General features: G+C 39.7%; 2 protein-coding genes across 2 annotated transcripts in view; one reads left to right on the top strand and one right to left on the bottom strand.

Moving 5' to 3' along the window:
* The window catches only part of LOC113598747 (translation initiation factor IF-2-like), a 153127-nt gene extending 150658 nt beyond the window's left edge, over positions 1–2469 (top strand). Inside the window, exon 9 of the mRNA XM_053223354.1 lies at positions 2376–2469. The gene's annotated coding sequence lies outside the window, so the exon portion shown is untranslated. The remainder of the gene's footprint in view (positions 1–2375) is intronic.
* PREP (prolyl endopeptidase) overlaps positions 1–26326 on the bottom strand; it is a 118004-nt gene that overhangs the window by 45321 nt on the left and 46357 nt on the right. The window contains exons 7-9 of the mRNA XM_027057176.2: positions 21681–21786; positions 8508–8699; positions 3961–4158 (exon numbers count right to left, since the gene is read on the bottom strand). Of these exons, the coding sequence (XP_026912977.1) occupies positions 3961–4158; positions 8508–8699; positions 21681–21786 (496 nt within the window). The remainder of the gene's footprint in view (positions 1–3960; positions 4159–8507; positions 8700–21680; positions 21787–26326) is intronic.

The following is a 26326-nucleotide window of genomic DNA, read 5'->3' as shown; positions in this document are numbered from 1 at the left end:
TAAACATTAAAAAAATAAATAATACAAAAAAATGCCTTTTATCTGGAAAAACTACTATATCAAATCCTCTAACAGCAGAATGAAACAAGTAGGCAACAGGGGCTGGCTACTACTGTTCAGAGAAATTATGCCAAATACCTGACTTCTATCCTTCAGTCCTGTGCCAAAGTGGCACCTGGGAGGAGACTGGGTTAAACTTGAAGGTACCAGTGCTTAATATATTTGATCAACACTTCCTTTTAACAGATCCATCTGGGTTACCCCAATGTGCCTATGGCACATTCACATAATGTGAATCGCTATAATCTAATGATGTTTTGTGTCCTGTCTGATTTGGCTTGGTAAGCCCAAGGAAGGTGGGGTTTGGAGAAGTCATCTTGGAATCATAAACCAGAGAGGACTGGTTAGGTGATCTCTAGGAAATAAATTTCCACATTTCAGGGTGAAAGAGAATTGGGTTATAGAAGAAGTCCCCTGAGGCCAGGGGCGGTGTCTGGACTTGAGGAGATGGGTCTCCTGATGAAAGCAGTGGTTTAACAAAGCCATTCCAGTAACAGGAAGGAGGCGGGGATGATGAGCTCATATATCCCCAATAATCCAAAATAAATGTAAAGGGGTAAAAGAAATGGGAGTAGGAGTTAAGAGGAAGGGATGACTCTGGGGGAAACTGTGAAAGAAAAATCCAAGGCTCTGAAACACTGGTGTGTACAGAGAGGGCAAAAGAACTTTGGAAAAGATGATCTATACTGACCCACCTGTGTAGGGTGGGTTTTAAAGTTATTAAAAGAAAAAAAAAACATAAATGTAAACTAAAACAAGTCTTGAAAATGTCTGCACTCCTTGGTATTTACACAGAGGAGCTGAGAAGTTATGTCCACACAAAAATCTGCACACGGATGTTTATAGCAGCTTTATTCATAACTGCTCAAACTTGGAAGGTGCCAAGATGTCCTTCAGAAGATGAATGTGTAAATAAACCTCAGTACATCCAGACAATGGAATATTATTCAGGGCTAAAAGAAATAAGCAATCAAGCCCAAGAAAAGATACGGAGGAATCTTAAATGTAGAGTAGTAAGTGAAAGAAGCCAGTCTGGAAAGTCTGCATACTACTGTATGATTCCAACCATATGACAGTCTGGAAAAGACAAAATTGTGGAGACAGCAAAAAGATCAGTGGTTGCCAGGGGTTGGGGGAGGGGTGAAGAGGGGGAGGATTTTTAGGGCAGTGAAAATATTCTATAGGATACTATTATGATGGATACATGTCATTATGCATTTGCCCAAACCCACAGAACGTACAACACCAAGAGTCAACCGTAATGAACACTAGGGACTTTGGGTGATTACCATGTGTCAGTATAAGTTCATCAACTGTGACAACTGTACCACTCTGGTGGGAGATGATGATGGGGGAGGCTGTGCATGTGGGGGCAGGAAGAATACAAGAAATCTCTGTACCTTCCCCTCAATTTTGCTGTGTACCTAAAACTGCTCTAAAAAATTAAATCTTAAATTTTTTTTGCCCTTCCCAAGGCTTCTCTGCTCAACCCGTTTCCTACCCCCATGCACCTCGGACTTGCTGTACTGGATTATTACAACGTGCAAGTCTGTCTGGAGCTAACCTTAGGCAACCCTCTGACGTTCCATGAATACAGAATTAATCAGCACAAACCACTAAGTGGTTTGAGCCAGAGGGAATAAGTGTATCGTGTTCCAAATTGCCCCGTATCCTCATTCTCTCCCAAGTTTGACTCAAGGTACAAAAGTCCTAAGCAGCTTGGGCTCAAGACACACAGTCTTCACCATGAGCCTCCAGGAGAAACAAAGTCAGCTCGTGCGCAGTGGCCAGATGCACCCATGTCCTAAACAGCTGGAGTCATAGTTAATTTTGGCCCCAGGGCTTTACTTATAATTTGGTATCTCTGTTGTTTACCACAGTAGTAGATAGCTAATCTTCAGAGACCAGGGAAAGACAGCCTCTGAGCTGGTATGTATGTGCATGTATGTATATGTGTGTGTGTGTGTGTGTGCGCGTGTGTGCGCGCGCGAAAGCAACGCCGATAATTGTTGCTTTCGAGAGATCCAGTTTACTGATCTGATGGGCCAGAAGGCCTAAGTCTGGAAGCCCTGTTCTCTCATTTTAGGTATTAAATTGCATTAAGGGGAGAAAAGAGAAAGATGGAGACAAAATGAGTAAGAAAAGATAAAGGGCAAGAACAAGGCATTACAATAACAAAGCCTGTCGAGAAACTGCCCAGCGGTCCAGAACTATTGAACCTCTCAAACTTCACAGCCATAGTCGCAGCTAGTATTTCATTCCTTGGCACAGAACCCATCTTTTTATTCTAGGACAATGAGCCCTCTCTCCCCCAGGTAGTGATGAACTTGTTCCTGAAATAAATGGTCACATGGAGTCACCGAAGGAGGTTTACTGGCCTTTGGGAACTCTGGCTTTTATTAAGAATGGGTGAGTCACCCCTGCCCCATTCTCCTCATCACCCTTTGTCCGTTTAAACTGTTTAAGCTATGAGATTTTCAAAGTAAAATTTCTGGAACCAGCGTAAATTGGGGAAATACATCACAGAGCCTGCAGAACGGCAATCTGGAGGAAATGGATTTTTTTCTTGGTTCCTGTTCACTGGCAACCACTGTACCCTCAGGCCCCAGGGCAGGACAGACGTGATGCAGGATTCCCCGACACAGGGCTCCTGACCTGTCAGTTTGACTCCTGGCACTGGCCCTGGTTTCCACAGGGCTGTGGGCACTTTTCCTCACCCCCCTGGGTCCTCTGAAAGGCACATGGGACAGTAAAGCTTGCTAGGTGTTCCGGGTATACCAGCAGATCTATTTATAGAAGAACATCACTCTTTTGGTTTTAATAACCCTGACAGCAAGCTGTCACGACGAGAAGACTCCTTGTGATTGCCTGCTCCGTGACTCTGAGGTGCGCACGTGTGTACACAAATGCACACACACGCGCGTGCGCACACACACACACACACACACACAAGTACATGCACCATCACTGTCATCTGGCTGAACCCCACGAGGAAGAACCACTTCGGCACCTGCCTAGCTTTCTCCCCTATGTCTGCTTACTTTGCCAGGGACTGAACCATTGCCACAAAACCAGACAGGGCTGTGAAGGAGCTCGAAATACAAACAAGGAAAGTGCGGAAATTTTTTCAGCCAGATTGCTTTTAAGATAGGGTGTGCTCGGTCAGCAGCAAGCTGCCAACAGAGCCAGGCTCCTGGGACAAATCAGAGTATGTGTGTGGCTGTGGTTACAACAAAAACCGTGCAGCCAAGTGGAGAAGCAGGAAAGACCAAAACAGCAAAATGAGCGTGACCGACTGAAAAAAAGTTAAAAAGACAACTATGTTTACTTTGGGGAAAATCAACCCAGACCATGGAACGCAGTATCACAATTTATAAGCATTTTTTTTTCTTTTTGCCTTGAACCCAGTAACAAGTTTTTTTCCATATGATGTAAGACTATACCCTCAGAATTATATTTTAATTTGGTTTAACAACAACAAACATCACTCTCAGTCTGTTTTAGAAAACAAGTTTTTAATGTCATATGGAACTATAGATTTTTATTTTACGTTTTTAAGTTAATCTGCACTGCGTGTGTCCTGATCCATATAGACCAAAGTTTGAATCTAAGGTTATACTTGTTCATACTAATTTTTTTAAATCAACCCAGGACAACAGTTGGTCCTGTCCCCAGAACACAGACTCAGGATATAAGATGAATGAGTTTGCTGTTTTAGCACTCACATTTCCCTGTGTTCTAAGCATCTGTTTTACTGTTTTATTCTCATTATGTAATTCTGGCTATAATACAGCATATGTGATTTTCAATAACACAGCATTACATTTCCATTTCCCAAAAGAAACCCAAACATTAGTCTGATTTTTAAGCTGAATAACATTGGTGAAAAGACTCTCTCACCTGGAGATAAAAAGGAAGTAAACTGATAGAAGATTTCAGTGTCCTTCTTCTGACCGCTGTACCCCACAACACTGCCGACCTCCAGTGGGAAGGTCTTGAGGAGAGCGCCCGTGGCCAGGTCGTGGAGCTGCAGAACGTTCCTCACATCATGGAGGTAGCATAACACCAAAAAGTTAGACCTCACACAAGCTACCCATTCTGAAAAGGGAAAAACAGATAAAAGCTTACTTAGCTTTGAAAGTAACGAGAAGCATAGTTATTTCATTGAACAACAGCTCTTGAGCTATTATCCATTGTGCTATGCAGCAATGCGACTTGCAAAGTGATCTTATAATTGACTTTAATCATTCATCTAACTCCAGAATATTCCTTTAGTAAATGATTGTCACTGTCATGTCTGGAGGAAACAAAATATTCTATGAAAACTTCTGTGATACAAATAACCCTGGCCTACTTATTTTGTGTCCAATCTCATGGTAGGGGAGATATAAGGAAAACAACAAAAACCAAGTCATGATCCACGTCTGCTGGGAATGTTTATTTGACGAAAATATATTATGCTCTGCGTATGTGCCAGATACCCTGCAAGGCACTGGAGAAACAGGCAGGAAGATGATGTCACTTCTGCCCTTAAGACACAATCATACAAAAACATAAGTAGTAACATGTAAGCAGAGGTAAGTGAGAAGTTGGCTGGGGACCCAAAACACAAGAGCCCTCAAGCGAGCACTGAACTGCATCTTGAGCACGGGGGTATGAGACAGTGGGTGGCTAGGGTGGTGTCAGAGACAGGACAGCTCTCTGGGGGATGAGGCGGTGGGAGGGCAGGCAACTCAAGATGACAGCCAGAGCTGGGAACAGAGAGAGAAGAGGAATACAAACAACCACTAGGGAGGGAGGCAGACTGGTGAGGAGAACAAGCGACATCTTGTTTTCAAGAAGGAAACTTCCATTTGCAAGAAGAAAAAGGCTGCTTAGTGTGGGGTCGGTGAAAATGGTGGTGGTGGTCTGCCGAGGCTCTGGTGAACCAGATCGACAGGAGTTTAGTTCTGACTTGGCCGTTCCCGGGGAGTTACTGTGTGGACTGTAGGGTGACAGAAATAAAGATGGTATCCAGGAAGGAAGCCGAACAACGGAGGTATATGGAAGGATGGAGGGGAGACGACGAGGAACACTACTGCCATGAGCCTGTCCTATCACATCAAGCTGGGACAAAGTCTAGGGAGGGAAGAAAAGAAACGAAAGGCATTTCCCAAGAAGAGTCATCAGGATGTGGTAACTGTGGGGAGATGAACAGTAAGGCGGAGAATTGAGTCCTCCTCAGCTCCCAGGGCTGCAGCTTCAGTAATGGTGCCGTCGGTGACAGAGCAGGGACAGGAGGTGAGCTGGGTGATGGGGAAAGGAGAGAACGGGAGGGCAGGCGGACAGCACCACCCATCCTGGTGTGCACAAGATCAGCTTGAGGTGAGGATGGGTCCTCCCAGAGGGAGAGACGCTGGAGTAAATGGAAGCAAGGGCAGGGTGGCAGGTAACCGCTCAGATGTGGAAAATACAAGCCTTTCATGGTGTGCGGTGAGTTTCTTGACATTTACTACAACCTAAGAAACTAGCAGTTCATGCTTATAACGTTATTATCAATATGAATAAGACATTGGCCAGAGGGAACCCTTGAGGATCAGCCGGGGCCTCAATGGTGCTGGGTTGTTGGGATTAGCACAGTAAGCATTTCTGCCAAGTGAGGACAGAAGAACTCTTATATCTAAAAGTAATTTGCTCATTATCCAATGCAATTTTTTTTTAAAGTGCCTCAATCAAGTGTTATATTTCAGGTGGCCTTAATGCTTTAAGAAGTACGGGGGTGGGGGGTGGGGGGGGTGGGGAACTGAAGTAAATTATTTCTGTCAAAGAATAATCACTCTGTGTTAACTGCAAGCACATCAGAATTATAAAACGGAGACTGAATAAGAAAATGACAAGGTGATTTGCAGACTGTCATTAATAAAAGCTCTGACTTTATGACTCATCGCTAGTTTTTATTCTCAACAGGGCATTCTGAGCTAATGATATATAGCAAATTCAACAGCGCTTCTCTTTGAATTGATGAGTTCTAGTGAATATTGAAGGTTTCCCCTTTCTAGTCTAAAGAACTTATAACCTTTCAGAAGGAAGATTATAAAAATATATCACCCCCCACCAACCCTCGCAAAATCCCCAAGCACTGATGGTACATCTCATTAGATCTACAAAGTGAAAGAGGATGTCACCTTAAGACATACTTAAAACCACTTCTTTGGGACTTTAAAAGGCAGAAAACTCACATGCCTTGGCAAATATTTCTATCTAAGATAGCTTTCTACATGAGGATCGTGAGTGCAACCTGACTTGCACCTGAAAAATGCCAAGGGCACCTTACATGAGGATTTATAACACTGAAGGCTCACCTGGACCCACCAAATATGAAGTCAATTCACGTGGGTACTTAGGAAGCACTCACTAAACACTGGCTTTTACTATCCTTGGACAGACATTCTGTCTCAGTTTGGACAGAAGCCATCAGCCTACCAATGTCAATACAAACCAGATTCCTCACATCAACAACCAAACCCCTATTCCTTGGCTCATGGATCCCTGAACCAAATATACATGAGGGTCAGAGGGAGAATGGAAGATTTTGAGGAGAAAGGTGGAGGAATTTCCTTGAAGAGAGCTCCTGCCATGCTCTAAGTCCCCCTCCCTATTAGAGCTTATTACCTTGTTAGCTGATGCCTAATCCAAACCTGAGAAGCTAAAGGGACTATGGCTGAACATCTAGAAAGCAAGGGGAGGGGCCACCTAAGTAGTTCTGGGGAATGGCCCAGGATGTGCTGCTGCCTCAGAGTTGCAGATGTGGGTTTTGCAGGAAAGAGCAGGCATGGGGTCATCTTGGCTCCTATCCAACAGAGATGCCCAGAGCGGTATGGAGACTCAGTACACAAGATGGTGGTGGGGTGCAGCCAGATGCCCAGGGGCTGAGGAGAATCTCAAGCAAACACCCAGAGTATTGCTTCTTCCAAAGCCAAGGGCCTAGCAGGAGGCCATCCCTGAGATGGTCAGTCGTAATCACCTGCCCACATTCCCCTTCTCCCCCTGAGCAAGGCCAGGTATAATGTGCTAAGCACAGAACGTACTGGCTTGAGCCAAGGGAGAAAGAGTCCCTTACTTTTCCAGGATACGAACCTGGACCTAACACTTGTGCTTTAATTCACTGGAAACACATTAAGAACTGCTTTATTGGCAACAGAACTGCTTTGCATATCTCAAAAGAAGTTATTTTCCTAATTTTATATCTTATACCTTCACATTTTGGGATGGCCCCAGATTTTGCCCTAGTCAATCCATTAACACAAGTTCACCTCCAATGAGTAAACTCTTCATTGGCTTGAAGGTACAGGGACTCTCCTTTTGTGTAAAAACCTGTAGCAAAATTAGTGAGCCTTATTCTAATCAAACTGGCTTTCAGGCAATGAATAATTTATAAAGCAGCATATCATTTTTCGAAAATCACAGAGAAAAAGAATAAAAGGGAACTTAAGGGCACTCTGAAACAATTGATAAAGAAGGGAGGGTCTCAGGAGGCTAATGTAGCTCACTGCACATAGCAGCAACTGCAATGGATTCCAATTAAATATGACAATAGTCTATTCTTTTTTAAATTTTTATTCATTTTTGAGACAGAGAGACAGACAGACAGAGAGAACATGAGCAAGGGAGGGGCAGAGAGAGAGGGAGACACAGAATCCAAAGCAGGCTCTAGGCCGTAAGCTGTCAGCACAGAGCCCGACACAGGGCCTGAACCCATGGACCATGAGATCGTGACCTGACCCGTTGTCAGACGCTTAACTGAGCCACCCAGGCACACCCTGTCTGTTCTCTCTTCTAATAACAGGACTGTAAATCCACTCTGAGATCTACAACAGGTATAATACAAACAGCCAAAGGTTATTCAAAAGCTAAAAGCTAAGAATTCTAAATAGTTTAAAAAATTAAATATTAATGATTATTATCAAACAATAATTACACAGAGACAACTGATATTTAAAAAGACTACCTTTGAAAGCCTGGATTCAGGGGCACCTGGGTGGCTTGGTCGTTAAGTGTCTGACTCTTGATTTCGGCTCAGGGCATGATCTCACAGTTAGTGGGACTGAACCCCTGCTATCAGTGCAGAGCCTGCTTGGGATTCTCTCTCCCCCTCTCTCTCTCTGCCCCTCCCCTGCTCACGCACATGTGCACGCGCTCTCTCAAAATAAATTAAATAAAAAAAGGAAAGCCTGGATTCATACCCCCACAATTTTTACGAAGGCCCTGCATGACATTGTACTAGCCACAAAGATGTCGTCTAGTAAATACTTGGTTACGCTACTTAGACACTTCATTCTCAAAGACTGAAGGCTGAAAGTTCTTTGCCTTCTTTCTAACAGGTCACCAAAGAATGAGAGATGTAACAATGTGTTCACCTTCTCACCAAAACCCAAAGCGCGCAGTGTTCAAGTAGTATGCAATCTTACCTAAGACATCTTTCTCGTGCTCAGGCACAAGCACTTTCCACTTAGACTCCTCAGGATCCGTGAAGTCGATGTTGATCAGGCGATAGTTGGGCGAATGGCGATTTGTCTTGAAGGTGAACAGCGTCCCCTCATTGGTCACATAGTCATATTCTCCTTCAAAGTTGTCGATCAGTTTCACCCACTTCAGGATTCCTGGTGAGAGAGCAAGCATCCCTGTCACCTCTCCTATGTTTAAAATGGTGTGGTTTACATGTGGCGAAGGGAGGGCAGGTTTTCTCTGTCCACAGAACGTAAAGCAGACAAAATATCTGAAAAGATCTAGGCCTTGAGAAGGAGCAAAGACAAGTGCAGGTAAATTGTAAGGTTTTAAAAATATGAGGAAAATATTTTTCATGAGAAACCTGAAAGAGACTAAAGGACTTCTCCTCTCAGCCCTCTGCCCCAGGTAATCTGATAAATTCTCTTCTACCCGAATATCTCAAAGCCAAGCACTTCTTTCTACCCGGACTGCCACTACACCATCCCACATCATTCGCCTCCATGTCTTCGGTCTATGGCGGCGGCTCCCAACCAGGATGATTTCACACACCAAGACATGCACACCCACACACTCATACCTAGACATCCCCCTCCACACACACACACACTCAAACCCAGGTACAAATACAAACACAGACACACATCCTCCACAGACACCCCCCCCCACACACACATCCACACCTTAAATGCCATTTATAAAAATAAGAAATATAAATAAATAAAAAACACTGGGAAGACATGTTTCACAATGTATCACATGCAGATATTCAGAGAGTACATTTTAAAAGTTTTATAAACAAAAGAGCTCGATGATTTCTAAACTACTGAAAGGCACTGCCAGATCTTAGCTATTCTCTAATTAATCTCCTACCTTAAATTTCTCAGTGAAATTGCTATATTAATTTGGTAGTTCATTTTTATCCTTGAATCTTTCAAGGTGATTGTCTCCTTCATCTCCATAGCATAATATCTTTATGTGATATGTGGTTGAATTAAATTTATCAAGAAAAATATACTCCCATGGAGGAAAGAGATTTTTTTTTTTTTTTTTTTTGGTCAGACATAACTGAATTAAAACCCCAGCTCCATTATTTAGTTGTGTGACCTTGAGCAATCTCTTTATTCTCTACTAAGCTTTATTTTCTCAACTGTAAACTAGGATGAGTAAGTAAATTAAAAAATTAGCGTAAAGTGATTACTAATACCTACCCCACAACAAAAACTCAACAAATATTTAAAAATGAATGACCAGGGGTGCCTGGGTGACTCAGTCGGTTGAGCATCCGACTTCAGCTCAGGTCATGATCTCACAGTTGGTGGGTTCAAGCCCCACGTCAGGCTCTGTGCTGACAGCTCAGAGCCTGGAGCCTGCTTCGGATTCTGTGTCTCCCTCTTTCTCTGCCCCTCCCCCTCTCGCATTCTGTCTCTCTCTCGCTCTGTCTCTCAAAAATAAATAAAAATTTAAAAATTTGTAAAAAAAAAAATGACAGAATTAAAACTAATAATAAGATAAGTAAGCTAAATAAAATCTATAGCTTTCGAATATGCCAGCAATAACCAGTCAGAAAATATGGGGTGAGGAGGGGGCCTCTTGTACAATAGAAGCAAAATTAATACTTAGGAATGCACTTAACACGAAATGTGGAATCTATATGAAGAAAGCTCTAAAATCTTCCTAAGAAATCTTAAAACAACAACAACGACAACAAAACCCTGAAGAACTAGAAACACATACCATACCTCTAGATGGGAAGACTCAATATTTCAAAGGTGCAAATAATCCCAGAGGAAATCTATAAATTTAACATAATTCCAATCAAAATTCAAATGAGATTTTTAGGGAATTTGACAATATCATCCTAAGGTTCATTTGAAAGAACATACACGTTAAAACAGTCATTTTTCAAAATAGAGTGAGGGGGAACTTTTTGCACCATGATGCTCTGAACAAGCCTCTCCCCCACCAAAGGTAACCATCATTCTGAATTTTACATTATTTACTTTATTTTTCTTTGTTCTTTTCCTGCTCCAATATGTATCCATGAACACTACAGTCTAATTTTATCTTATCCTTGAATTTCATGTATGGTGGAGTCATACAACATGTATTCTTTTGTGTCTGATTTCTTTCACATGACATGTTTGTGAGATTTTTCCATCCTGTGGTCATTGCGAGTGACTTCTGGCTAAATCCGATTGTGCTCGAAAAACACACTGTATGATTTTTAATCTTTTGAAATTTGCTAAGAAAAACTTTTAGGGTCTAATTATTTTTCCTTTAAGGATTTTTCAGTTCCTGTGACTGAAAAGAATGTATATTTTGCAGATTTTGGGTGTGATATGCCAAATATGTCTATTAAGTCATATGTTAATCACATTGTTCAAATCCATGTATTTACTGATTTGGGGAGCCATTTTTTTCTAGCAGGCAGAGAAGAGGTCTTAAAATGTTCCTCTATGATTATAGATTAGATTTGTTTAATTTCTACTTGTATTTCTGTTAATTTCTGCCCTCTGTAGTTTGAAAGCATGCTGTTCAATACATACCAAATTAGAATTATTATATTTAAATAAAACCCAATTGAGCTCTTTATGGTTATGAAGTTTTAACTTTAGCAATGCTTTTTACTTTTTATTTTTAAAGTCTACTTCGATGTTAAGACAACTATGTGATTTTCATAGTAACATCTTGGGCAAGTTGTCCTCTGCAGAATGACTGGTCCCAATTATGTCGTTTATCATTTCTGAAAAGATTTTTTCTTTTTCATCTCTCTTAACGAGTCATGCGTCCCACTGCTTGGTGGGAAGTAAAATTTCTTTACATCCATATTCTATTTCATTAATTCTCTCTTCAGCTGTGTCTAATTTCTTCAACCTAATAACTCAATTTTTTAACATTAATAATCATATTTTTTACAGAAATTCTACTTGGTCTTCTTCCACTCTGTTGGGTTATTCTTTACAGGATGTTGTTTCTTGCTTATGCTTCCAAGCTTCTTGTTTATTTTTTGTAAAAGTAGCATCACATTGTTTACTTTTTAAAGTGTATTTAAATTTAAAATGTATTTACGTTAGGATATGATAATTCCACTCGGTGCTTCTGTTGCTCTATTTCTCATGCTGGTGAGTTTCTTTGTCTGATTTGTGATTTCTTTGTGTGTGTGTGTGTGTGTGTATGTGTGAGTTTTGACTGTGAAATGATTTCCCTTGAAACAATATCTATGGGAATTCTTGGAGGCCTGAGTTAAAGTAGCATTCTTCCAGAATGCTACCGTATTTGGCTTCCGTTTGCCTGCTGAGAGGCAACCAATCTGGGAGCGCTTTAAATTAAATTCTTAGCCTGAGGATTTTTGGACCTCAGAGGGGACAATCAAGATAACCTGTACCCATGTCAGCCTTTCTCATGTTTTAGGAGAATTCACATCCTGCCTCTCCCTCTCCTTCCCTAGTGCTAACATAAAGACAGGTGGGTTTTCTTCCCATACCCTCCCTTTCCCCCACCTCTTGCTCCCAGCTCCACCACTGGTAGTTTATTTCTTAATCACCATTACATGGAGGATATCTCTCGTTAGATTCTCCAATATGGAGAACCAGAGGCCTTTATCTTCTATCCCCCTTGCCCTGTGTGGCCATCAGATGGAAACTTAACCTGTAAAGCCCAGGAACATTCTGGAACAATCCAGGATTCCTGCATTCATCTTGTCTTTGGTCTCTATGGTTTCTCTTTTTTTGTGCCAACTTTGCAATATATTTAAAAAGATATTTTATAAGCTTTTTACAGCATTTCAGTTGTTTTAATTGGCAGGTTACTCAGAATATATAATTTGCTGAACTCCTTCAAAGAGAAATCCTTACAATTAATTTTTATAAAGGTTATGCTGTGAATTTAAGTTTCAATTTTCTTTTCAGTAACAAACTGCTAACCTCAAACACAGGTGACCGCTCAAAGATAATTTCATTTTAATTTACATAAAACAATGCTTTAAAAGGGGAAAAACCCAAAAACTATTCCTTAGAAGACTAAGTAAATAAGTAAAAAATTAGCTGGCAACGCAAGAACTGCAGGTAATCAGAAAGGTACATTTGTTTATACTAAGAATGATGAATCACAATTTTCTGGACTATGACATTTGTAGACACAGAATCTTGGTTCAGAAAAATGTCAGATTCCTTAAATGTCCCCCTGACAATAAAACATTTCCTGATGTGCAACCTTTACTTCTCAAAGGAACCATCTTATGGTTTCTGCCTGAAAAGGTCTTGCAGGCATTATAGTGATATTTATTTCGACCCTAGCCACCCACCCCCAACACAAAAAGTCATTGAAATATCTACTAAAGGCAATACACAGAAATTTCCTTCAGTACCTCTGTATAATCAGGTGAGCCTGAAGATGTGGCACACTCGTTTTAAATAATGAAGCCCCAGGGAACACCAAAACAACAAAGTTTGTGGTCATTATCTACCATCAAATCCTGGAGTATTAACCTGAGTCATAAATAAATACTACAAGTCATAAATTCATTTGAATTTAGGTATGTGGCTGGATTTATACAAATGGGATTCAAAGTACTGGCCCCCATGGGGCTGCATGTTTAAAATGGCGTTCACGGAATCTTTTTGCTCTCCTGAAAACCTTGCTCCTCAGGGATTTGGCACAAAATAATTCAAGAGAAATGGTATTTCAGTTGAACAATGGGGCTCACTCAGTTTTGCTATTCGCAAGTTAGAACGCTATTGATTTAAATGGAAAATGGAAAAATTACTCTTAAAAAAGAAACATGGCTTAACTCCCAAACTGTCTCACTTTTACCATCCTTTCCTGAGGTTCTTTTTTTTGTAAGTGGCATTATTCACTCTGACGCCAACAGAATTCAATTCCCAAACTTCTCCCTGTGTAAGTTAAAATGACTTTTTATAGACCTGATTCTTGGTGGGAGAATGATTTGTTTGCTGAGGGAAGGTTAGCTTAAAATAAGTCATCTTATGCTTTCCCTAGAGCAAACTCATTACTTTTTATTGCTTCCTTTTAAAATCAATGGTATTAACTTTGTTTCATAGAAAATGTTTTGTAAGCTCTCTAGCAACAGGAGCTAAAAGTGCTTTTATACTTTAAGAAACACTATACAATAACAATAAACAAATGCAAAGTGAAGTCAGGCTCTGAAACTTGGAGGGCAGAACGCTGTTGTTCTCCTTGGCCTGACACCTTCCTTCCACCCCAGCTGCCTCACAGTGACAGTCAGAACACGGGCTTGGGAGTGTCAACTGACCTGAGTCTGAATCTTTGAGGGGCATCAGGGAAGTGAACTGGCCTCCCCATCCCCAGTTTCCTGGAGATAACAACATGTGCTCCTTAGAGGTTGTTGAGAAGACTAAATGAATTATCTACAGTTGTAGCTCAGAATCTGGCACGCAGAAAGTGTTAAATAGTCAATACTTACTACTATTCCAAATAATCCCAACATTCTTCAAATGGCAAAAATAAGCTAAATGTGGCTTCTGAACAGCATGACTTATTAATAGTGAACTTTTAAAATCTAATTTCCATCTGTCACAGCACGTAGCTATTTTCCTAGAATAAGCCTTTAGAATCACTAATTTTAAAATTAGAAAAAAATACTAGTTTTGTCACTATTACTTATATTTTTATATTTATTTATATTTTACTTCAAAATTAATGTTTTGCTTATTTTTATGCTGTCTTTTGATGTTCCAATTCTTTTTGCTTTTTTTACATTCCCACTCTGAAACACATACTATTTTTTAATAACTCCCTGCCTTTCACAGAAGCCCTCCTCGCCTGTTGGGCTGGCTCTTAACACTCAGCTGAGTTTGCTAAACTTTGGACAACTTGTTTGTTTCAAGTTTCCCAAATTTATTTCCCCATTTCCACACCACCCCCAAAAGATGCCCAAGCCCCGTAAGGCATGAAACATGAGTCAGCGTTGTCTCAGCTACTGAGAAACAAGAGGTCACGTGCCCGGCATTAGCTAGAGACAGCTGAAGGAATAACTTCAGTGTCCAAAAACACCGAGCTTCCTTGGTATGCATAGCATGTAGTGTAGATTAATTTTTTATGCAGAAGAGAGCCATTTTTCATTAATGACACGGAAGCACTAAAACAAAGACAGGCTGAGTGCTGAAAACTTCATCAGTCTAAAAGGATCGAATTTTCAGCAAAAAAGGAAAAAGCAGAGAGACAGGTTAGTGAAAGTCTGGATGAAGTAAAGATAAGCTGGTATTTCCTTACAAAAATCAGTCATGTCAGCACCATCTGTCGTTTCTGCCAAATGCTCCATAAATGCTGAGATAGGAGCAAAGACCACTTCAGGGCTGTCCTAAGACGGCTACGTTGGCATGCTAAGTGTGTTACGTTACTAACAAGCACCTTAGACATTGATAGTGCTTTTCACCTAATAATTGCTTCCTAAGGATTCTATTTCAAAACTTCTAACACACGTTTAAATGCATTCAGAATAGGGCCAAATGGTCAGCATCTCTTTTGTTGCTGTTCACCTTAACAATAGGAAATAAAGGATCTGAACTTTCACAGAAAAGTGAAAGAACCAAAGAGAGACGGAACAAAAGAAAGAAAACAGAGGGGAAAGGGGGGGGGCGTTTAGAGTCTTCAGACCGCAGAGATGTCCCAACTGTGAGCCTGCGCTGTGTGCTAGGTCACAGCACTGCTGATAAGCCCTGAAACTATGCACTGGCGACCTCACAGAGACCATCCAGCAGGAATGACGGCGCAGAGTGGGGCACCTGATACATGCTACACGCGTGCTTTGTAACTAAATATGTAACACTTACCCAATCCCACAGTTTAGACTGAGACTTACATATATTTGTTGACAGTGTGAGACAACAGAAGCAACCAAATTTTAAAATAGTGGTCTCAGACTTTTCCAGTAAAAACATTTAGAAATATAAGTTAAATATTTATACTGAACACCAAGATAAATATGCATAAAAGTATGTTGAAAACCATCATTTATATTTTTAACGTATAAATGAAATTTTAATAAAAGTTTTTTAAGTCCACATATTTGAAAAAAGAGCAAATCTAAGGCCTGATACTTAACTATAATATAGAAAATTTGTAAAAATTTATTCTGAATTTAGTTGATATGAAGTAACTTTATATATATGTTGACTCCTGAACAACGTGGGGGTTAGGGATACCAACAACCCACTGCAGTCAAAAATCCACATATAATTTTTGACTCCCCTGAAATTTTACTAACATTCCACTGTTGACTAGGCGCCTTACTGATAACATAACCAACCCATTAACACATATTTTGTATCTTGTACGTATTATATACTGTATCCTTAGAATAAAGTAAGCTAGAGAAAAGTGAATATTAAGAAAGTCATAAAAGAAAATACACTTATAGTACAATACTGTATTTATTATTTAAAAAAAAACCCCAAATATCCACATTTAGTGGACCTGCAGAGTTCAAATCTGGGTTGTTCAAAGGTCAACTGCATATTCAAATTGGATAATAAGCTTAGGAAATGAAATATATATATATAATTTTGAAAATTCTTAATTAAATACAGAAAATATAACTACGAAAATCCAGACACAAATCATTTGCTTCCAAGGTTCAGGATGATTAATTTCAACTAATCTGCAGGCATGAATCACATTAAGAATCACAGGAGTCAAGACCCAGCTGTCTTTTCTCCTGCAGACTATTAAATTGTCACGCCAGCCTGGTGTCCTAAGTGGTTCTTCACTTTTGATCTTAAACAAGGAACAGAAAAAGAGAAAGAAAAACTTCTGCCCATACAATATACACAACTGGAGAAACATGGTCTGTACTTATTCATCATTCTCAGGGTTTCATAAAGGATAAAAATTTAACTAAAAAAACTTTAGTAGGAGGCCAGAAAAGAGAAGATTCAAAATGCTTACAGGAACACGACCAGTGACTTATGGAGGATGGCTTATAAAGCAGGGCCACTTGAGCACCATGAGCCATAAACAACAACATCATTCAAGACAAACTGGTACCCACCTTCTAGGAGTCTATATGAAAGAAAAAAATTATCTCACGCTTGTTAAAATGGTAAAGAAGGCTTTATTCAGGACTCCCGAGAGAGGTGTTAAGACTACAGCAATAAGAGAGAGAGAGATCAGGCTTAACTCCAAATACAAAAAAGGGAGCTGGGGATTTATAGCCAATGAGCAGAATGGACAGAGGGGTGGTCACTAAGAGGACACATGTAGTAGGGGGGATGCTAGTGAAAACAACCTACTAATATTCATGGTGAAGGCAGGTCAAGGTAATCAGATATCACATAGGGGAGGAATGAGGAATTTGATCAGATATTAAGGGTGATCAGATATGGAGGGCAGGGGATTCTCTTTAAACCGATTTAGTGAGATTCTTGCTACAACTGAGCTGTGCTGGCCCAACAAAGGAGAGGAGGCTGAGGAACCAAGGCTGAGGATTGGTTGAGAAGAGGGCTTAGGGAAGTCTGACTAACATCTGGCCAAGGACAGACTCCTTGTTATCTGTCAGGCACTGTTCTAGGTGCTGGGCACTCCAGGGAGCAAGACAAAGTCCCTGATCTCATGCAGCTCACAAACACTCACACAAAGTGTTTCTGTTGTTGTTGTTTGTTTTTGCACAGTGAAAAAAAGAAATAAGAATAGGGGAAAGGAAGAGAAAAGCCAACTGCAGAAGAAAAGGTGTCAACCCTGTTGGTAACCCAGTTACCAACTGCTAGGGCAAAAATCCCTCCTCCCCCAGAGAAAGAAGATAGCAACTCAGAACATGTCTCTGGCAGCCAGAATATCACAGAGAAGGGAGTGTGATATATATAGATTTTTTTTTTTATGTTTGTTTATTTTTGAGAGACAGAGACAGAGTGTGAGCGGGGGAGGGGCAGAGAGAGAGAGAGAGAGAGAGAGAGACACAGAATCAAACCAAGCTCCAGGCTCCGAGCTGTCAGCACAGAGCCTGACATGGGGCTCAAACTCGTGAACCCGAAGATCATGACCTGAGCTGAAGTCAGATGCTCAACCGACTGAGCCACTCAGGCACCCCATGGAGGGGAGGGGGTGTGATATTCTTTGGAAGACATTTGCTTAGCTGTTTGGAACACCTAGGAAATTGTTTAAACAAGCTTCTAAGGCCTAGATGATCTGTCTCCTGCTGTTTCTACACAATGGTAAATGGGGGAGGCAGAGGAGTTTCCTGCTCAGAAAGGTCAGGAAAGGAGCAGCCACCAACCTGAAGTGCAGTTCCTGTGGAAAGGCCATGGGCGCCTTTCCAGATGTGTTCATATTATTAAGTAAAAATACTACACATGTAAATGGCGGAAATGAAGTTCTCCAAAGAGAGGCAAAGGGTAACAGGTTGAGAGATCAGGCAGAGTGGTGAGCAGGAAAATGGTCAGCAGGTTGGGGAAGAGAAACAGAAATTTACAAGACAAATGTAAATGACAAAGGAATCTAGTTTCAAAGGGAACTCCTTTAACTCTCAATATTCTAAGACTTTTTTTCCATCCTGTATTTATGTAGTTTTGTTTTCTCTATGTGTTTTCCCTATGATAGTATGTAGCCATTGGCCACTTTTTTGTGCTTTTTGTGATTCTCATTTTGAAATGCACAGGGGTAGAGGATTTTCTTGGGAGACAAAGTTCACAGAAAAGTTACAAAGTGCTACCTAAGTGAAATTATTTAGTTTTTCTGACAAGCAATTTAGCCCTGCCCTAATAAACAAAGAATTAATTTACATGAAGATGCTGAGAATTCTCCCTGCCTTTAAGGTAAAAAGGATTAAACTCATAGCAAAAAGGCTTTAGGTTATAAAAGGGATATAAATTTCAGCAATATAAAATGAAAGATTTCAGAGGTGTCTGAGTGGCTCAGTCCCTTTTAAGCCTCCGACTCTTGATTTCAGCTCAGGTCATTATGTTCTGGTTCAGTCTGTGGGACTGAGAACCCCGTGTCGGGTTCTGTGCTGACAGCATGGAGCCTGCTTGGGATTCTCTCTCTCCCTGTCTCTCTGCTCCTCCCCTGTGGGTGCATGTGCGCTCGCGCGCGCTCTCTCTCTCTCTCTCTCTCTCTCTCTGTCTCTCTCTCTCAAAAATAAATAAATAAATAAATAAATAAATAAATAAATAAATAAATAAATAAATTTTTTTAAAAATGAAGGATTTTATAACATTGGATTCAGTTTTCAGTCACCGGGTATCCAAGTCTAACTCATCTAATAGTTAACTAGCACATTTAGCATTTAAGTTAAATGTTAACTATTCTTCCCCTAGTTTAAAAGTATAACAAAAATGGAAGAATAGGTAAGGAAAGAGCAAGAAAAAGATCCCTGGCAGTAGTCATGGTTACCAAATGGGCATATAAACTCCCAAAATTTCAATTATCAACCTATACAATTAGACCATTTCCCACATAGTCTCACACTTAGAGGCACACCTATTTACATTTTTGTCAATGAAAGGACCTTTTTTTTTATTATGCATCTGGTTTTGCAGAAAATAAGTCAACACCAAGATCTATGTTTAGAGTAGCTTTGATACTGAAGATAACCATTTATCCTAGTCTCTATCTATTTTACAGTGTTACCCAAAACCAAAGTGTCCGGATTCCAAGTCTTCCTCTTTCAGGCAAGAAACGAAGGAAAAAAGGAAGGAGGACTCCTTGAGAAACTACTATATGCCAGGAACTCTGCTAAGCCCAGCCCCAAACCTCTTCATTATTCTTCACAATTCCTCATGAAGTAGGTATTACTTCCCCATCTGTAGTCATGGAAATAATGGAAACATTGAGAGAAAACATTCCCATGCCTGGTTCACCAGTTATTTAGTTATAGAGCTGAGACTGAAATTCAAATCTGATTTGAAAGTGTTCTGGTTATTGTTCCAATATATCCAACTATAATTAATAGAGGTTATTTAAACATTTTTAATGATCACTATCTCAATATGCTATGTGTTTCCTGTTATAAACTAAATATGCTTTACTTAATGTCTTCAACAGTTCAACTGACACATAGTACTTGTTTCTTTAAACAGTCATAATCCTATCACTGACTCATAATGAACAAGCAATTAATTTAAAAAAAATAAAACACAAAAAAAACAAGATCTCTCTGATCTTGTCCTATGCAACTGAGTTTGAACCCAAGGATGGAAATGGATTTCCATGTCATTGTATTAGCAATGGCCAATCACTGTAACTGTGGAGAGCTTTCAGAATCCCAGGGCTGCCATTTGAAAGAGTAACTACTCTGAGGTTTACGTTACCCACAAACTTAATGCTAGTAAATCAATAACTAAAAAAAGATGGCAGGTCCAGCTACCCCCAGAATTTAGCAGCTATTAGTGGAAAACATTCTCTAATGCGTTCAGTATGCATATCAGTGTATATAAATCAACAGCTTCAAATCCACCTATCCTATTATACACTTCAAAGTCTATAGGATATCACATATTTTTCTAAGTGCCTCAATGAATGCCAAACACTGGTCAGTTTAATAACCTTACCAGAAAATGAAATCAGGTTAGTGTTGTAAGACTTGTTAACTCTATTCTTCTCCACGTGATTTTTCCATGAGGTCACCGTGATGGTGTTTTTGACAGGTCAACTTGGCTAATGTCCTGAGTTAATGAATAAGATACTAATCTAGGTGTTATTGTGAACGTATTTTGTAGATGTGATTAAAGACCATGATCAGCTGACTTTAAGCAAAGGAGACTATCCTAGATAATCTAGGTGGGCCTGATTCAATCAGTGGAGCTGAGGCTTCTCTGAAAAGGCAGAAATACTACCTGTGGACAGCAGCTTCAGCCTGTGCCTGAGAGTTCCAGCCTGTTCTTCCTGAATTTTTAATAAACTGGAGAAAGGCTAAGTCCTTCCCACCATCTTGGACTCACACAGGAACACTGTCAGGATGACAGCACAGAAACAGCTAGTCACTGCTCCTTTCGGATTTCATTCTTCAGAGGTCCACTTCTGGGTACACCTAGACTCGCAACTCAAGTGAATAATTCTTGGGTGCTGGCTTTGCTCCTGTCAAAGAATGTGAAAACTAATGTGGCTGATCCAATTTTCTTTTGAGATCAAAATGGGTGCATCTTCTCTTTTTTTAACAGAAAAACAAGAAACCAAACCCACACGTATCTTCATGAAATGGATATATATTTCACACCTGAATAAATCTGTGGACTTCATGCTGCTGTACCTGTGAATGGCGCTCTGCAGTATCTAAGAATGTCAGGATGTCGATCTTGCTCAGGGACGTTTAAAAATGATGCAATGCCCGATCAATAAGAAAAAAAAAACTGTCTATTTTCTTATCATAATGTAATACAAAATTAGGTACCAATAATGAAGTAATCTAATTAATAATTAGAAATGTACTCAATATTGTATAGTTTGAAAATCTGTGTCACCATATCTAAAATATATTTATTTTACATTAACCATAACACAGGGTGATTAGTTTGGTGTCCTTATCTGAGTGCCAGCATATCTGTAGAGTTGTTGGGTCTGGGAATTCTCAGCACAGTACATTAAGCAGCTGGAAAGCTTTAATGCTCGAGGATGGTGCTGGCATGACATAGATGTTCAAAGGGAACAACATTTAAAATGAGCCACCTCCACAATTTGTAACTAGCTGGTATATGCTTGCTATCATGATGTAGAAGGCTTTCCAGGAAGCAAAACTAGGCTGTTATTGTGCATGGTGCTGCTCAGTGCTAAGAAACTATAAGAACCTGTTAACCGGGCAAATTCTCACTGGTCTCTTACCTTAGCCTGTGACAGTTTGCACCATTACATCTAGACAATTATAATGCTTTACAGACCAAAGGGCTAGTTTCTCCTTAACACTCTTCAACTGCAATATGCACAGGACATTTTCACATTCATATGCAAAGCATATGGTTAACCTCAATCTATGGAGAAAATGCTAAAGCCAACAAAAAGTTTCATTCAATTTTTCTTCATTTTATGGAACAATACTGAAAAAAAAAATATGAACTGAGATGATGTGGTTGAATGGAAGGTTTCTTGGGAAATCAATTAGAAGACCAAAATAATTGCTTTTTTAATTGAGCTTTCTGGAATAATTACCTGTTTGAAAGATAACCTACCAGTGATGCCATTGGATTCCTGCTGTAGGTCACAGTACCAGAGTCGGTTTACTGGATCACATCCCTCCCTTATTGATAATAAGACATAGCGACCATCGTCAGACAACTAGGAAGGAAATAAAAACAGTGCAGGGAGGGGACTGATTAGAAAATATTTTCTGCGAAAGCACGGTTAAGTAAAAACTAAAGGTTAACCTCAAATGCAATACGTTCATTCCAAATTTATGTGTGGCTAAGAAAGTTAGAAAAAAAAAGATGAACATCAACTTTAACTTATTTTACTCTTACATCACAGTTTAAAAAACAGTGAAATATTTAAGTAGAAAATATCAATAGATAAAACTGAATGCCATGACTCAATGTGATTTTGATTTAAATTTATAGTCTATTCTTTAACTGAAAATACACGCAATCTGTCATTTTGAATATCAGTATCTCTGACTTTGAAATTTTGTCACGGGTTACAGATATTAAAATTGTCGTGAATGAGTGAGAATTAGCAAAATGGGCATGATGCAGTTTATCTGTGGTGCACACTGCTGGCATCAGCCAGTTGCTGTGGAACAACTCTTTCTGTGTATCTAGTCACCTCTACAGCAAGATGTCGAAGATCAAAAGCCTGTGCTTCTGTAGATTTCCTTTACAGAATCAAATAGGAGAATCTCAGGCAGCAAAAAGAATCTTGGTAAACTCATAAAACAAACGATATGTTATGATTTTGAGTTGTCAAATTGATATAAGTGGTATCAAACTCTCTCTCTCTACACACACACACACACACACACACACACACACACACATCCTTTTGTAACTTTTTTCAACAGAATTAAAAAAATTAGTCCATGTCAATATATGTATATTTAATTCATTTAACTGCTATGCAGTATTTCAATCTAGAAATATACCACAATTAATTGATCCATTTTCCCACGAATAGATGTTTTATTTCTATTTTCTTCCTATCACAAGCCACACTTCAGAGAAGTTTTGAACACGTTTATTTGTGGCCTTATGTGTGTTTCCAGGTGTATAACTAGAAGTAAACTTGCTCAGTGGTAAGACACTCACATACTCAACTTTCTTAGATGTGGCCAAATAATTTTCCAAGATGATTGTACCAACTTATATCTTACATTTCACAGTGAGTAACAGTTCCTGTTTTCCATATCCTACTGTGATGGCTAATTTTGCATATCAACTTGGCTAGACCACGGCACCCAGGTACTTTGTCAAACATTACTCTGGATGTTTCTGTGAAAGTGTTTTTGTTTTTGTTGTTATTTATTTTTGAGAGAGAGGGAGACACAGAATCCGAAGCAGGCTCCAGACTCAGCTGTCAGCACAGAAGCCAATGCGGGGCTTGAACCCATGAACTGTGAAATCATGACCTGAGCTGAAGCCAGAGACTCAACTGACTGAGCCCCTGTGAATGTGTTTTTTAGATGGGATGAACATTTAAACTGGTGGACTCTTAAAAGGTGATCACCCTTCATAATGTCGGTGTGCCTCATCCAATCAGTCCTGAAGGCCTTAACAGAAAAACAGTGACCTTCCCAAGCAAAAAGGAATTCTGCCTTTGCACTCAAACTGAAAACTCAGGATTTCCAGCCTGCCAACCTACCCTTCACAATCACATCAGCCAAATTCTTTAGAAATAAATCTTTCTCCTATAGGTGTATACACACATTCTGTTGGTTCTGTTTCTCTGGAGAATCTTAACACGCTTACTAACAACTGTTAATATGTTTTTTCAACAAATAGTTGCTAAGCAGCCATTATGTGCAAGACATTTAAACATAATATCAGTGAACAAATCAGGGAAAAAAAGTTACATTCTACTGGAGAAGATAAGTATGGAATTATGTAGCATATTATAAAATGATGAATGCCATGGAGAACATGAACAGGTGTAGGTAAGGGAGGCAGGATGTGGGGAGAGGAACTGTAACTTTTTAAATATGGTAGTCAAGGTAGGCCTAAGAAAGTGTCTTTCCATTCTGTTCTGCCTTGCATTGTTTCAGATGAGAAGTAATTTTCTATCTTTTTCTCACTGCATGTAATTTTGTGTTTTCTTCTTTCTGGCTGCTCGTGGGATTTTTTTTTTTTTAATCTTAAAACTAAGATTTTTATCTTAGGTTTTAATGCAAATTAATAATGGGCTTTGCTGTAGTAGCTTGAGATTTGTTGAACATTTTGGATCTGTGGGTTTGTCTATTTTATCAAATCCGTAACGCTTTTGGCCTTTTTTTTTTTTCCTCCTTTATATTTTTGTGTCCCTTCACTTTACTGTAGGACTTCAGATACACAATGTTAGATCACTTAGCACTGCCCCATAGGTCAGTGGGGCTGTGTTCATTTTTGTTTCAGTTTTTTTCTTTTTGGTTTATTTTCAATTGTCCTGTTTTCAAATTCACTGACATTTTTGTAGTATCTAAACTGCTGTTAAGCCCATAAAGAGCATTTTTTGATTCGGATGGTTTATTTTCACATCTAGAAGAATGTTTGGTTGATTTTTGAATTTTTTGTTTCTTTGTTCATTATACTGTTTTCTTAAATCCTTTAAAAATTACTTTATAAGTTGTTTTTTAAAATTTGTTAAACATTTTATTTATTTTTGAGAGACAGAGACAGAGCATGAGCAGGGGAGGGTCAGAGAGAGACAGAGACAGAATCCAAAGCAAGCTCCAGGCTCTGAGCTGTCAGCACAGAGCCTGATGCAGGGCTTGAACCCATGAACCGTGAGATCACGACCTGAGCCAAAGTTGGAGGCTTAACTGACTGAGCTACCCAGGTGCCTCTCAGTTTTTTTTAAAGTCTCTGCTCATTATCCTGCCTGTCACATCGAGATCTGTTTCATTGGCTACTATTTTCCCTGGTTATAAGTCACATTTTTCTGCTTCTTTACACACTTAGCAACTTTTTAAAATTGGATTCTACACATTTTGAATGTGGTCTGGATTTTTTTTTAGTGTTTTGTTTTTGTATTCCTTTAAAAAGTTTTGAGGCAGTTAATGTGTTAGTGGTGGGTCAGCTCGATCACTCGGAACTTGTTTTCAAGCTTTGCTGGGAAACATCTACAGCCTCACTGCAAAGGCATGGCCTCTCTGGGGTAGCCAGTGAACACCCCAGATGTTCACAAGGTCTTTTCACTTTGGTCAGAAAGCGACAGTCTCTCAGACCTGTTACTTGTTGGCTTATAGCACCCTATAAGCTTGAATCACGAAGTTTCATTCTATGCATATACTTAGTAGTCCACAAAGACACAAAGGGATACCAAGGCAGATTTCTGGAACTTAGTGGTAGTTCCCTCCTTTTGGTACTCTGCCCGCAAATTCCAGTGGCTTCAGTCTTCCTGAATTCTTTGGATACCAAGTTCAATGAGACTGCAGTACTCTGTGGGTTCTTCCTTCCTTGTGCCAGACTCCAGAAAATAGCTCCAGAGAGGCAGAAATACAGGGCAATCACAGCATTTGTCTTTCTTACAGATGATAGTCCAGCAATGCCTGTTGACCAATATCTGCAAATGAATGCTTTATTTTGTATAGTTTTCTAGCTGTTTATGGCAGAAGGGCTGCTCTAGGACCGGTTACACCGTCATGGCCAGAAGCAAATAACTGTCATTATATATATAATTTTTTAACTCATTTTTTTAAAAAAATTTTATGGGGTGGGGGGTGGGGGGGAGAGCGAGAGAGAGCACAAGCAGGGGCAGGGGCAGAGAGAAAGGGAGACAGAGAATCCCAAGCAGGCTCCATGCTGTCAGTGCAGAGCCCAACACGGAGCTCAAACTCACAAACTGTGAGATTATGACCTGAGCTGAAATCGAGACTTGGGACGCTCAACGAACTGAGCCACCCAGGTGCCCCGTTAACTCATTTTTAATTCTTTATTGTATAATTACACTTTCTTTTTAGAGTATATTACTGTGCATGATTGAAATACACAGATATAAAAATTAAGAATGTAATTAAGGTAGAACTAATTTAAAAGAGAATACCCATAATTAATAAAAAAACATAACAGGGGCGGGATTCTGTCTCTCCCTCTCTGCCCCTCCCCTGCTTGTGCGTGTGCTCTCTATATAAACAAATAAACATAATACAAAAAGTTTTAAAAAACATAGTGATATATTTCTTTCTGTCTCATTACACAGTAAGGTATTTTTACTGTTTCTGTTTTCTATTCCAATAATACTTCTGTGAACTACCTGCAGCCTTTGGGGTATGCTTCTTTTCTTTCACGTAGAAGTGAAACCATCAAAAGTTCACTCTGACTTGTTCTGCTGCCCCCATCACGCCCACATATGCTGATTCCTTCTATCAGTGCAATGTGATAATACCGAGCGAAATGTCATCTAGACGAGAGTGCCTGATCATGGAACACTTAGGATTTTACTTACCACCGGCAGCAAGTGCTTAGACTTGTAGGAATTAGGTTCCAGCTCTCCAAAAATGTCCATCCACTGTCTATCTACAGGGTCATTTTGGTAGACCAGCTGTTTGTCAATTTGGTTCTTTGCATTTATAAATTAGTCATAACAGCTATGCATGTCTAAAATGCCCATTGTTTTAAACACCTGGCAGCACGCTGGATGTCTTAAGTTAAGCATCGCTTTCTCAGAAAAAATCATTTTAAAGCACAGACAT

This window comes from Acinonyx jubatus, chromosome B2, assembly GCF_027475565.1.
Source record: "Acinonyx jubatus isolate Ajub_Pintada_27869175 chromosome B2, VMU_Ajub_asm_v1.0, whole genome shotgun sequence".
NCBI lineage: Eukaryota > Metazoa > Chordata > Mammalia > Carnivora > Felidae > Acinonyx > Acinonyx jubatus.
This window is presented reverse-complemented; position numbering and strand designations above follow the sequence as displayed.